Source organism: Anopheles coluzzii, chromosome 3 (assembly GCF_943734685.1).
Source record: "Anopheles coluzzii chromosome 3, AcolN3, whole genome shotgun sequence".
Lineage (NCBI taxonomy): Eukaryota > Metazoa > Arthropoda > Insecta > Diptera > Culicidae > Anopheles > Anopheles coluzzii.
This window is the reverse complement of record NC_064671.1, coordinates 50,092,941-50,106,801: the sequence shown is the minus strand read 5'-3', so window position 1 is coordinate 50,106,801 and position 13,861 is coordinate 50,092,941. Positions and strand designations below refer to the sequence as shown.

The 13,861-nt window shown below is 35.5% G+C and overlaps 1 protein-coding gene across 2 annotated transcripts in view; it reads left to right on the top strand.

Moving 5' to 3' along the window:
- Positions 1 to 13,861, top strand: part of LOC120958522 (roundabout homolog 2) — a 37,157-nt gene that overhangs the window by 15,324 nt on the left and 7,972 nt on the right. For both annotated transcript variants that reach the window (XM_040381392.2, XM_049608354.1), the window contains exons 3-4: positions 8,279 to 8,472; positions 9,438 to 9,540. In XM_040381392.2, the coding sequence (XP_040237326.2) occupies positions 8,279 to 8,472; positions 9,438 to 9,540 (297 nt within the window). The remainder of the gene's footprint in view (positions 1 to 8,278; positions 8,473 to 9,437; positions 9,541 to 13,861) is intronic.

Below are 13,861 nucleotides of genomic sequence, written 5' to 3'. Positions count from 1 at the left end.
GCTGATTTTTATCGCCTCTGCTTCTGAATGAAGATTGTAAGAGTGTTTTGAGTATTCGTCAAGCCTCCAGAAAGCTCGTTGGAGCAAAAGTTTTCACTCGTTCTGTCAAAAAGTGATGTTCAAAATTGGTTATGAAAAAATGCTATGAGACCACCTGGACTACATACACTTTGATTCCAGATTCGATCACCTAATTTCTTTAATGCACCTTGGGATAAATGTAAACAAACCCGTGTTTTCGAGCAGGTACTCCAATCTAATTCTAGCTTTTAGGCTAAAATTTTCTAGACTGAAAATCGCAGGCTAGTTTTTTGTGTGGTTTTGTATGGATTGTTTACATGATTTCAGCCTCCAACTGTCAAACTCCATAAAAAAACTAACTAGAATCGTGAAGGCCCCCATTAGCATGAAATAAACCAAGATATAAGAATATAATAATTTTATCTTCGAACCCATACCCATTTACCATGATGTATTTTTTTTTTTCAATAACATTCCTACCGTATAAATTACCATTCCTACGTAATAAATGTACATAGTGTACCTTTGCCTATATAATTGATTAGTTAGTATTGATTATTCTATGGCATTCAAAACACCTATGCTAGTGATCAGTGATAATTCACTTGATGAAAAGTTAAACTCCGCATTGTTTGTTTGCATTTTTGCTCATTATTTAACTCGATGGGGGTGTTTTCGGTGCTGCATAAGCGAGTGTCTTCGTTTGTTGGAACTGCATGATACGGACCACCACTGGCCTAGAAGATATTGTTACCAGAAGTACATTTGATATCATTTGTAGAAATCAAACATATATTCAAATTAACATGTCAAAAGATGTATGCAATGAATGTATTATTCCTTTACTATAGTACATTTTGTGGAAACTTGGAATTTTCAGCAAATTTGAAAATAACTTATTTGTACATAATTTTACAGTATAACTGGTTGTAACAACCAAATATACTCGGGCGGTTTAGTTTATACTGTCTTTGGTCTTCAAATAGCCGCTCAATAGGGAATCAGCTCATCCTCCGTAGTAGTATATCGTTTTCATTTTTGCATCCCTACGAGCATTTTCATCGTAAATCTCAAACAAATCATTTATGTTTACCCTAGTGTGGTATAAATCAAGGACATTATATTCTAGATTAAAATGACAGCACATAGTCCCTAGTAACGAATACAAAGTCACAGAGACCTTAGTATAAAAAAGGGATATCATGATATTGAGGGGTCTAGAATCAATTTAAGTCGCTCTATGTCATTCTTCCAATCGAGAAGAATTTGAATGACTTCCATCCTCTTGTGCAGTGTCTAATTGAATCATATTTGACTGATAGCGTGAAGATATTTTCGCTATCTACCTTTTGGCTTTCATTAGAATGTGACAGGCAAAAGGGATTTAAATGTAGAGGCAGAGGAGTCATAAATTGCCTTTCGCAGGAGAGATGATAGTGATGCATTCTCAAGCGATTGATTGTAATTAAATGAAGGTATTGAGTATGATAATTACCATGTTGAAAGTTGTAGATGACATTATCTTTTCATAAGATAATAATTATCAATGTATAGTTTACATTTTATCCTTTGTCTAACGAACATCGTTGGGCAAATGTTGGCTTTATTAGGTGACATATTTTATACAATTTATTGTAAATTTAACAGTATTCGTTAACCTCACTTTCTCTTCTCGTGGTATTTTCTGAATCGTCCAAATCAAACTTAGATAACTCCCATCGAAAAACATACAGAAGTGAGAAAACCCATGAGCTTTCAAAGCTTGTTCTTTAGTAGGCTAGGGAGGAAAGGTAGGTAGGAAAATCACCGATTAATCGATAAATACTCAATAAAGTGATGAATATTTCACAAATTCATTGAATTCGATCAATACCGAAGATAATGCGAATAACCCAACGGTACATGGGCATTGTATTGAAATGAAATATTTAGAGCTTTTGCAGATAACAAGGTATAATAGTAGCGAATGTAGGAAGTAGACGCAAAGTTTCTATAAAAAGCTGTGTAATAATAAATAAAATTCTTTTGATAACAAACATCATATGGATTATATACTGTTATTTATAAGGATTTGCTGTCATCATTGTGACTTCAGGTCCTGTGTATTTTAATCTGGGCTTTTTTGCCTTCTTGCGGAACTTCAGGAACTTGATCCGTTCGAACCAAACATTGAATTTGCTTAACAACGCCCTCAAAACGGTATGTTTTTCTGTGAAATTGTGCGCCTCAGTCCAAACCAAAGTCATTTATCTATAGTCTACGACTATTGCAATATGGCCTACTCTTTCGGAAAGGTGTGCAAATGGAAACAGGATGGAAATCTAATATTTACCATACAACAATGATGATTACATCAACCAGGCGACTGAACAGTCATTGTCTAAGAGCACTGCGTTAGCATAGATACCATGTGTAGGGTGTACTTTTGTGCTTTTACATCCCACGCGGAGCGAAATGAGTAAACATCATTTCATTATTCATTTATTTAACTCTCAAATCCTATCTTGAGCCATTTCATGTCTTTTAACTGATGCCGTTTTAAATTGTCAGCCAAAGCATTGAAATATGTAAGCATGCTAAAAGGTTCTTTTTTTAAATGAATTTCATTTTGACAGTGAAGTGAGACATGAGCCCTTTTTGTCTACATGGTTGTTAAATAGTATGTATTGTAATCCGTTGCAACACCTACGAAACCATTTTATGAAACAAGCAAAACTCAATCAAATCGTATCGTTATATCTTCAATGATATAAAAGCTGTATTACAAGTAAAGATACTCATTTAGTATTTTATACCATTGTTCTACCAATTGATAGAAGCGTTACGTTCATGATGGAACATCAATATAGTGCGTTGATCAATCACGCGAAAATCAAACTAGCGCAAATGGATACATTTCTCTGACGATTGATCGTTAAAGCTATGCCTGTGTCTAGATTGGCATTTCATTTGCTTCAATTAATATTTCACGCTGATTGTCTCTCAAGCACACTAACCTGTGATGCTATTTGGAATCAAAGAAAGTGAGGAAGTCATTTCGATAACCGTTAATAAATTAAAACTGATGCGTGTCTCGAAATGATTGCAGTTTTCTCAATAACTTGCTTCGTCAGCGTAGTATCGATACATCGTTGGAAAGAACTAAACTATGCATGCGAATTATTATTAAACAGCTTTGTGTACGTTCAAACAAGAGAGAATCATTGCGAATTTTGTAAATAGAATCTTTATAATTTTATAATATTGATTTCTACCGAACGTGAAAAACTATGAACACCATTAATTTATCAAATATATTTCGTGGCAGGAAGCTATGGACCAAAAACAAACCAAAAAGTTATTCTTAACATATTTTAGAAATATATCTCAAAGGTGGTCCTTCACCTATGACATTTATGAAAATATTTTTGGAAAAGGCAGCTTTTTTCAACGCCGCATTCATTTATGTTTACATAAAGAACACAAGCATATCCGAGTTCACAGAATCCTCTGGCTAGTCAAAACGCCAAATCAAATAGAACGGATAAAGGCGGCTCAAAGAAAAGGGAAAGAACGCAATAAAAAGTCCCTTCAATAAACAAATATACCAAGCGAAGCAATGTGGTTTATGGTTTACCGTGATCACAGAAAAAAATCTCAACCGTTCATGTAAGTTCTTCAGATGAAATGCCGTTCTTTGCTTACAAACCTGTCTTTGGACCGGTTTTTTTTAGATTATTAGTGAATGGATCATTCATTTTCTAAGCAATTTTTTATGAAAAAGCTTATTTTATGAACTGCTTACCTGATTTATAATTACTTGCTATTCTATCTTCGTTTAGCTTACGTGCTCGTAATTGCTTAGCTTTGCTTTTTGTTCACCTGAAAACCAGTGAAGCAGATATCCGATGAATGAGCTCCACAAGGCATCATAAAGGAACGACGAGCGACGCTGCACAGTTAATAATTATTTCTGTTTGTTTTTGCCGCGTTGAATAAACAGCAGCAGTTTCCAAGGTATTGTTTACGTTCCGTTGTCATGTTCAGTGCCTCTTGGCCATTGTCGTCGCCAATGCAGGATATCGATCAACAACAAACCACTTGTGACGTGTTCGTTTTGAGTGTAAGAATAATTCAGAATTATGAAAAAATAGAAACAGTGTGCTGCAGAAGAAATATTTTTTTTAAATTATTTTTAAAATTAGCTTTATTATTGCTTTGGCCGTGTTTTTTCTAAATTTTTGGAATTCTAAACTACGTTGTATACTTTTAATGAACATTTTCAAAATTACGTTCGAACAATTTAAAAATAACGACGATAAACACACTATAAAACAAACAACTAAGCGTTTTCTTTTCAACAGTAAGTATTAAGCTTGTGCCTAAAAATCGGTTACCATTACACACATTCGTAAACTCAGCTATCTTAAGTTGTTCATTTGTCCCGTGTTACTTAGCTAAAGCATTTATTTATGTAATGAAAGTGACATGGTGAATATTGTGAAGCTTTCTTGGATATCTTACCCAAGAGTATAGTAATACAGATATGCATTTTTTCGAAACTAAACATTTTAAATGAAAAAGAAGATGATGGCACAAAATGGATTGTGCGATAATGTGAAAACATTTTCTGCTTAGGTTGTACTGTTGACCAACTTTTGGCTTGGCAAAGTCAAAGATTGAAGCGCAGCAGTTATTTGTTTGTCGCGTTTACCATCATCATGATGAAGGTGAGTACCCATGAGGGAACACGCAAGGGTGGTTTATAGTGTAAACCTTTTACCTCATCCTTTTCTCTGAAGAGCCAACCTTTTACCCTTGATTCGATTTATACGAAAGGTGAAGCAGGACACGGGTAAAGCGCACAACAGCTTTTGGGCTACCATTTCAGCTCTCCTACTAAGAGGGCAAGATAAGTGAGGCTTTATATGTACAGGTTCATCACAAAGCAATATTTGCATTCCACACTGGGTATGTGGTTTGTGAACAAAATGTTGTATGATTTAATCGTTTCAGTCATTTTTTTAAAGATAGTATATTTAAATATTCGAATAGTGTTTGCAATGTATAAAATTATCATTTCTAACTAGATTTGATGTACAAAAAATAAATATACACATGAAATAATTGTCCTAAGCTCCATCTACGTTCAATATGTTGTTTGTACATATTGGAAGTGGATTACCCTAAGGAAAAGTATATTAGGGGCATATTCATTTTTGATCGCAAATCTGTTGTTATTTTAAAGAAACCCATATATAAATGAAATGGAGTGTTTATTTTAAAACTGAAAAGTTGATTGTTTATTGGGTTTCCTGGGAATAGTAACATGACAGTATTAAATTTGAAACATTTTTTAGTGTTGAAGGAAAATTAACAAATTTAAATAACTAAAACTTGCCATCATCATAATGTATTCACATATTGTGCGTTAGTAGCATTGGATCTATATTAATTGAAACCCAGTTTGTTATTTGCGGCACTCTCTGAAATAAAATATTGTTTACATGATTATAATCAATGATAAACATAATGGTACCTTATTCCATCGGATTAACAAATAGATGCATGTGCAGCTGCTGCTGCACAAATAGCCAAATATACTTAACATCGAATCGAGCTTTACTGTGGAACTTAACACGAGGTCTTACCTTCCTGTAAAATATGCCATGTAAACCTATTTCCCTGTCATAATGTTATACTACACCACAAAGGATGAACAAGAACAAAGATGGAAACCGTGTTCGCATCATCAGTTTGTTTATTGATATGTACGATGTGAGTCTTTCGTAAGCTACGTTTTCAACTATTTTCCTATTCCGAACTCATCGTAATAGAGTATGAACATGCATCCGATAACAATCGAATTTGAATATTTAGCACGTATTATTGGGTGGACGGTTTGATCGTTAGAAGAATCCATTGCTTAGTCTAGAGAATGTAAGAAGGAGTATCAGGCGCAAACATTCAGTTTATTCAATAGCGGTATGTAAATGTACTCATGGCAGTCATAACTTTGTCTAGTGACACTCCAGTACATCATTACTATTTTTGTCGAATGCTTTCTATGATTTCAAGGCTCCTTGTGTTGGCATTGCTTGGAGAAATGCTTTCTTTGCTCGACATCAAATAAATGTTGACTTGATCAATAAAAGGTATTTACGACGTTGCTGACCCATAAAGTGTTGTGCATCGGGTTCTAGTGGTAGAAAAGTAATAAATTAGAATTCATGAAAGAAGAAGAAGATAACAGTGCAATACAAGCCGACTGACAACGTGTGTTCTTGTTCAAATTCTCTAGCAAAAACGCATACTTTTGTCATCAAAGTTGTGATACGATTAAAAACGAACGTATCTTAGAACTACAACCAGCCGTTCTGAAAATCTGCTGGAGTGGAGTAAGAAAGAGCGCCTTGTCTTTTATTGTATTTTTGACTCTACAAATCTCTATAAATCTTCATCATGCTAGCCGACGAAAACATTGCTCATACATTCACTTGCACATACTCTGCATGCCTTCAGGGCTGCTGGAGACATCTATCTGAAGGAAACTGAATGGTTGTGATTTACACAACATGCGGATTAAATATGGCAAAACTTTAGATTATTATTATTGTTAATTACAATGCAGTTTTCGAGCGAAGCTGGCTGCCGCTGGCATACCATCTTCAATGCGCTAGCGTATCTGCAATATACTCGTGGCTGTAATAATTCGAGTGCTGTTCTCGTTGAATAAAAAGACGCACCGCATGCATCAGATCCTTTGTGGTAAATTCACTTCGTTGGAATATGTTTAGCGAAAGTTTGAGAGTCGAGGCGTCTTGTAGAAGTTTCGATGTTCTGTTTCGCCAAAACCTCTTCCTGAAGCGCTACGTAATACTATTTGTGTACGTGCAACGATTGTTGTGTTGTTGGGAGCGCGAACTTTTGCAACGATCACATACTTCTGATAACTTATTTAAACTTTCACATCCATAGAGGAAGAACGTAAAGAAGCCCTTTCGGCTTCAATAGAATGTCAGCTGGTTCTAACGATAAACTTACTTCAATTGCCTGTGACATTCGTAGTTAATCGCTTACCACTAGGATTGCAAATGGAATTATGGTATAGTGCGAATGTTTTCGTGAGCTTGTGAATTTGGTACCCTTATCACAAGGCACTTAATTGGATGCTTGGCTCTGCTAGCAAAGCTTGAGCTTCCACTCATCCTTTGTGAGTGTATGGAAAAACAGATAAAAGTATTTAAATATTATAAATAAATTGTTGAATGTATGTTTTTAATTATGCTTACATTAATGTATTTGATTTAATTTATACTTTGAAATAACTTCTGATATGTTCTTATTTGATTTGAATAGATTCCGACACCTCTCCTTCTTCTTCTTCTTTGGTTCAACAACCGTTGTCGGTCACCTCCATGTACCACTACTTGTAGACTTGGCTTTCAGAGACTTATTGATTACCAAGACAGGATAGCCAGTTTTACGGATGGGGTAACATTCAGGGCTTGAACCCATGACGGGCATGTTCTTAAGTCATACGAATTGACAATTGTGCCACCCAAACGGCAGACTCTGACACTAGTTAGATGATATCCCATGTCATATTAAAAATAGATTAAGTCTCTACAAAATAAACAACAAAAAAATAATAAAATAAGATTACGCACCCTTATTCGCTAAAAAAATAATATATGCCTGTATCCACGAATGTGATACGTTTATTATAGAAAAAGAAAATGATAAAGGAAAGCAAGGCGCAGAATAACGTAGTAGAAGATGATAGATAATTATATTATGTATTATTGTTGATATATTTTAAATTATACATTCTGATTCATTTTTATCTCTGCTTTTCTTATGAATGATGTAAATTTTCATATCGTTACATTTGATTGGGTAACGTAACTTTCAGGTAATTATATAATGTATTTGGGCGTAGCATCGGATTCACTTTATTGGTAACAGTGCATCCTTTTATTAAGCGACCCATGCCTAGTTATATTGGCTTACACATACTTACTATGTACTAACTTAGGATGACATAACTAGACCCAGATCGCAACTGATTTCGTTGAGTTGTGCAGACAATTGGTGTAAAAAAAAAAATTCTTCGTTTACGGGTTAGCTATTCTTATCGAAATAAAAAAATAGCTGTCTGATCGGAAATATATGTACCTCCTTAAAATTCATAATGTGTTCAATTTGTTTAATTATTAATTCTAAACTAAGCAAACAATCCATTAACAAACAATAATCTCTTTCCTTCTTCTCTCAGCTTTAGAGTATCCCAAAATTACGGAGCACCCTCTAGACGTCATTGTACCTCGGCACGAGCCAGCAACACTCAACTGTAAGGCGGAAGGGATTCCGACACCAACAATCACATGGTTTAAGGATGGTGAACCGATTAAAGCCGAACCAGGATCACATAAAATTCTGCTACCCGCAGGAGGTTTATTTTTTCTGAAGGTAAAGTAAAATGATAGTAACAACCATCCGTGTCCCATTTCCATGGACAGTGCTGTCGATTTGAATTTTTAATTTCCCAACTCTCGGAACGATTTACTCAGCCCCGATCGACACATTAGAAGAATGGGAAAAAGTACGTGACATTGGACGTTGCAGATTTTCCATCCATGCACAGTTCATTGACGTACCACTTTTCCATCGGTTCATTTTCGTTCTTCCTTCCGGCACGGCAGAACTGAGTGGTGTCGATGTAAAAGGAGCATCACGAGGATAGCGTGTGCAGCGTAAAACTGGTCCTATTTCGTTTCATACATATAGTCGCACATCGAGGTTTGGTGTCTCTTTTTTACTCGATATAAAGCTAGCAAACTGGAGCCTTGTTAGGTGGGAAGATTTCATAAAAAGCATTTGAAGGAACAATGATGTGGATAACGACAACGATCATCGCAACGATGATGCCGATGGTACAACTTCACGGAACGCTAGCAGCCAGGAATAATCGTTTCTTTCCGCTCTTCCGTAGCGATTCCCGGAGTAATAAAATCATTTTGCGTTCAAGTGCAACGTATGCAATATACCGGGGACTCGTTATACCAGACAATGCAATTTCGAAAGGCCTTAGAGTACAGTTGACTCGTTTTGGACCAGCAGTCTAGTACTATTCACTTTATAGTTTTATGAAAGCATAAGCAATTATATTTTAAATTTGAAATTCAGGATCCTTCTTCGGATCCGGTTTAAAATATGCACAAATTAGCGAAAGCAGAGATTGTTGACAAAGCAGCGTCATACTTTGAATGGAAGATTATTTGTTTCTTTTTTTAGGCTGCATGATCAGCTGTTAGTTTTAATTTATTTGTGGCGTTGCCACTAGCTAGGCGTTACTAGTTTTAATCCAAATTTTACCTCATTTTTATATAAATGTATTAAGATTTACGACGTTTTGTTATTCTTCAATTTTTCAGGTCGTGCACTCACGTCGTGAGACCGATGCGGGTGTTTACTGGTGCGAAGCGATGAACGAGCTTGGCGTTGCCAGAAGTCACAATGCGACGCTTCAAGTATCAGGTAGGAATTGGAAAGTTTAAATTTATTACCCTGTCCTTATTCTAAAAAGTGAAAACAAAAAGGAAAGCTACTAGCAAAAAAAAAGATGTGAAGTGAATTTAATGCTCTACTGAAAGACTTTTTTACCGGTAACCATCCAATTCTCCATAATTTGTGGGACTCGCTCAGAGGGATTTTTAAATCTTTTTAACAGCGGTTCATTTGAGTGAAACAGTCCAGTCCGGTCAATCTTCATGAGAAGGAACAAAACATGAATTGATTAAAAAAACCCGAATGGACTTTATAAATTATTACTTCTTCTTCTTCTTTGGCTCAACAACCGTTGTCAGTCAAGGCCTGCCTTGCCTTGTACCCACTCTAGTGAAGTGAGCTTTGGCTTTCAGTGACTTATTGTTACCATAGCAGGATAGTCAGTCCTACATATGGGGGCACGGTATATTCGGGGCTTGAACCCATCACGGGCATGTTGTTAGGTCGTAAGAGTTGATGACTGTACCACCAGACCGGCCCTAACAGGTTACCTATATTTTATGACAGACCGGGAATTCAACATCTTTTATGTACAAGCATATATAGTTGTTTGTTATACATACAACATAAGTATATACAGCGCCTACCACGACTATATGAACAGTCGTTTTTCGCGATTTGTGGAAAATCCGTTAGAGATAGATAAACGTGAACAGTGAACTCATACATTGTGCAGAATACTATTTAGGCGCGTTCAGACACGGCATATTCTGATAGAAAATATCTGTCAAACATACTTTTCCCTGAGATAGGGGAAGTCTAGCAGCCTGTGGCGAATCTTTTTCGAGTAATCCAAGCTATCCATCGCTGGATGGATAGCAACATATTTGCTGATAATATTTTAACAGAGAGAAATATCGTGGTTTTTCGTGTTTAACCATTAGTTTTCGATTGTTTCCAAGTCCTAAATGTTCTAACGGTTGTTTATTGTGCATTTCTTACAACAAGAACCCGTGTTTTACGAATTATTTAGTTAAATTATGATAATTGTATCTTGCTAAGAATTGTGGTGTGTGAACCAAGGTCCATAAATTACTACAGGTCGGTAAAGGATCACTACGTCCAGTGTATTTTGACAAATTTTCATTTGACAGCTAGGGAGTTCAAAGTTACTTAGCAACTCATACAAAGACCTTAGAAACCCTTATTTCCCTTATTTCAATTTCCATACCAATCTCCATGCATCATGGCTACCAAAATCCGAGCTAAGAACCCACCTGTAGTCTATTTAGGCACTTTGGTGTGAACGCAAAAATATTGGCGTATCTTTTTTTACACTTGTTTCTGGTGGAAGGGGAAAGATTCGCGAAGAAAGATATGTCGTGTCTGAGCGTAGCTAATAACATATTCTAGAAAGGTTTTGCCGAATAATTATTGTTTAACAATTTTTTAAAGATTTTTTATTACTTGTTCAAAGTTTTAATAGTTTTATAAGAAAAGTTATCAAAAATTATTCCTTTTCTAATTTTTTTCTTCCCACCACTTCACCATTCCCTTCACCATTGATGTTCTCTTACACCGGCACAAAGTCGCCCGTAGCCGTCTGTTTGCAAAGTTTGGTCGTGAATTCGTAAGATAGTTTAAGAGTCTAAATGAGGATTGGCTGAATAAGTAATTTGGTATTTACATGTTTTAGATAAGTATATGTAATGCCGGAAGAATATGTGGAAAGGGAATTGTGGTGGGGCCATTGCGCTTTCTTCTAATATTTACGGGCGCCTTTGTAGCGATCAAAGAGATCATCGAGGGTGAAGTAGGTGGTGGGAGGGAAACAATATCAGGCTAGGATTACATTCCTTAACTTTGTATGTAGCAGCTGCAAATATTTAGATTATGCTATAAAATCGTTGTTGAGGTGTTTGTGTCGCTTTTGTTTGATCGGATCAGTTTTGAGCCATTCTTCATTAAATTAATAACGGTCATGGTCAGTATTTTCAAAACTATCACTATATGCGAAGATTTTTTTATTTCTAGTATGTAAAAAAAATAAATTTGGATAATTAATCGTATAAAACTTTGAAAACATTAAAACAAGTTATAAAAACCACTTTTTAAAAATCGTTTAAAAAAATATTGCTGTAATATCTTTCTAGAATAGGTTATTTATATTTTTGCACGATTTGTAAATGCGTTAGTTAGCACAAAGAAACCTTTTTTTCGAAGTGTCTTTAGAGTTATGGTACGAAGTGAATACCAGTGAATATTTCACAGTTTTGAGTCCAAAATAAACATGATTTTATAATAAATTTTACAGTTTTTTTGTTTAATTTTATTATTTATGTAAGTTGATAAATGATATAATTTTATTCATTAGTTTTGTCTTGGATATTTGAAATAAAATCATAATGGCACTTCGGATACGTATACGCTTACATCTTTGTCACTGGTAATAACAGCTCAGTAATAATCATAACTCTCGTTAAATCGGGTTAAGCGAAAGACATTGATTGAAACCGCAAACAGATGGGGTTTAACAAACTTGATTGACAACACACTTACAGTTTGACGTTTATCATTGCTTCTATTTTTACTACATTTTACTTTCACTCATTGAAATTTAATTTGCACTGCTCTTAGGCAATAGATTCTATTTATGCTCTTTACTCCGCATTTGCGTAGTGCATTTACATATACAACGCTTAGAAGAATAGAAAATATAGTAAAAAAATATACCCTGAGACATGATGTTGTATGAACATCAGATGTGGAAAGTTGATGAAAGTATCATCAGACATCTCATTCTTAAGAGATACAGTTTCTTTAAATTTAAGTTTCTTTAGATAAGTTTTCTTTAATTAAACCTAAATAGTACTAGGTAGATGATATATCACATCAGCTGTTGATATATTTTATACTGTACGTATACAACATATTTATTTTCTGCAGTCATTTGCGGGTAAATTGCAAAACTAGCATATTAATGGCCCATTATGTATATGGTCGTATCGTTCATGGCCAGTGAACTTACACTATAGCGCACTTACAGCAGGCTTACAGGAAAGTATGACAACATAGAAATAGCTGCACATTTTCATATGAGAGGTTTCGTACTGCAAAAGCAATCTTGTATCGTTTGATAGAATGCGGAAAAGAAAGCGCACCCAAGAGTGTGCAAAATAATGGTCGTGGGAAGATTTCAACGGATAAAAATGAGAAAGAATATTTATTTGAGTCCGTGTCATAAATAAACGGGTCACCTTCCAGAAGAGCTGGTCAGCATAAGAATGCAATTTTGCTTGTGTTTTTAGCGTTGCGCTGCTGACACCGGGTTATGGTTCGTTGAATAACAATGTTCAGGCTATGCGCCGAGATGCAGAACGTAACGATGAAAAGCAAAGAATAAAACTATGCAAAAGGTTATTAAAATATTTGGATTTTTTCTACAATGTCACATTAAAACAGACCAATCTCAGTTTTACCCACAGGGCGGTACCGTGGCACAGTTGTCCACTGGTAGGAATTGACAACGTATCTGTCGTGGGTTCCAGACTCCTATGGACCCATCTCTCCGTAGTAAGGACTTGATTGAATATCCGACTACGGATTGTATTTACTAAATAATACTCGAAGGCAGGAATAGATCAGCTGTACTACGCGTCTTTTAGGTCGTTACATCAAATAGAGAATGCAAAAAAAAAAAAAACGTTTTATATTTATTTAATACGAAATTCGAAATGTCACCATCTCTGAAGGTCTTTTTACCTATGCCTAGACGATTTCGACGTGTTTGGACCATCAATGGAAGTGGACCCGTTTTAACTCAATGCAATATCAAATTATCCTAAGTAGGTTATTTCTTCATTTGTGACTTTCGTACTATTCAGATTTTGACTAATATCGAGTAATGCCGGATAATTGTGCATGACTACGGAACATAGGAATTAATTTGTGACTTTACATTTGGTCATATAACTCATACCTATACTCCATTTAAACACTTCCATAAACATTGTCCCATTTGATTTGCCTTTAAGCTAACTATTAGTGTAATAGCTTTTTTCTCCCGCTTGGTAACATCCTCGGGGTTAGCTAATCCAATTTGAACAATCCATTCTCACTGCATCGAGAGGATTACGATATTTGACAAATGATTTCGTTGATCCTGCTATCCCTCTTGATTTTACGTCGCTGGGCGCACATCTTGGACTGACACGCTTGTACAGAGTTCACCAGAAGCGTCCCGACATGATAGTGAGGGACTGTATCATCTCTCAACCTATCGTGATGATCTGGATAGAATCTATGGTTTCATATTTTATTCTGCAACACTCCTATCGGCTCAACAAACCCG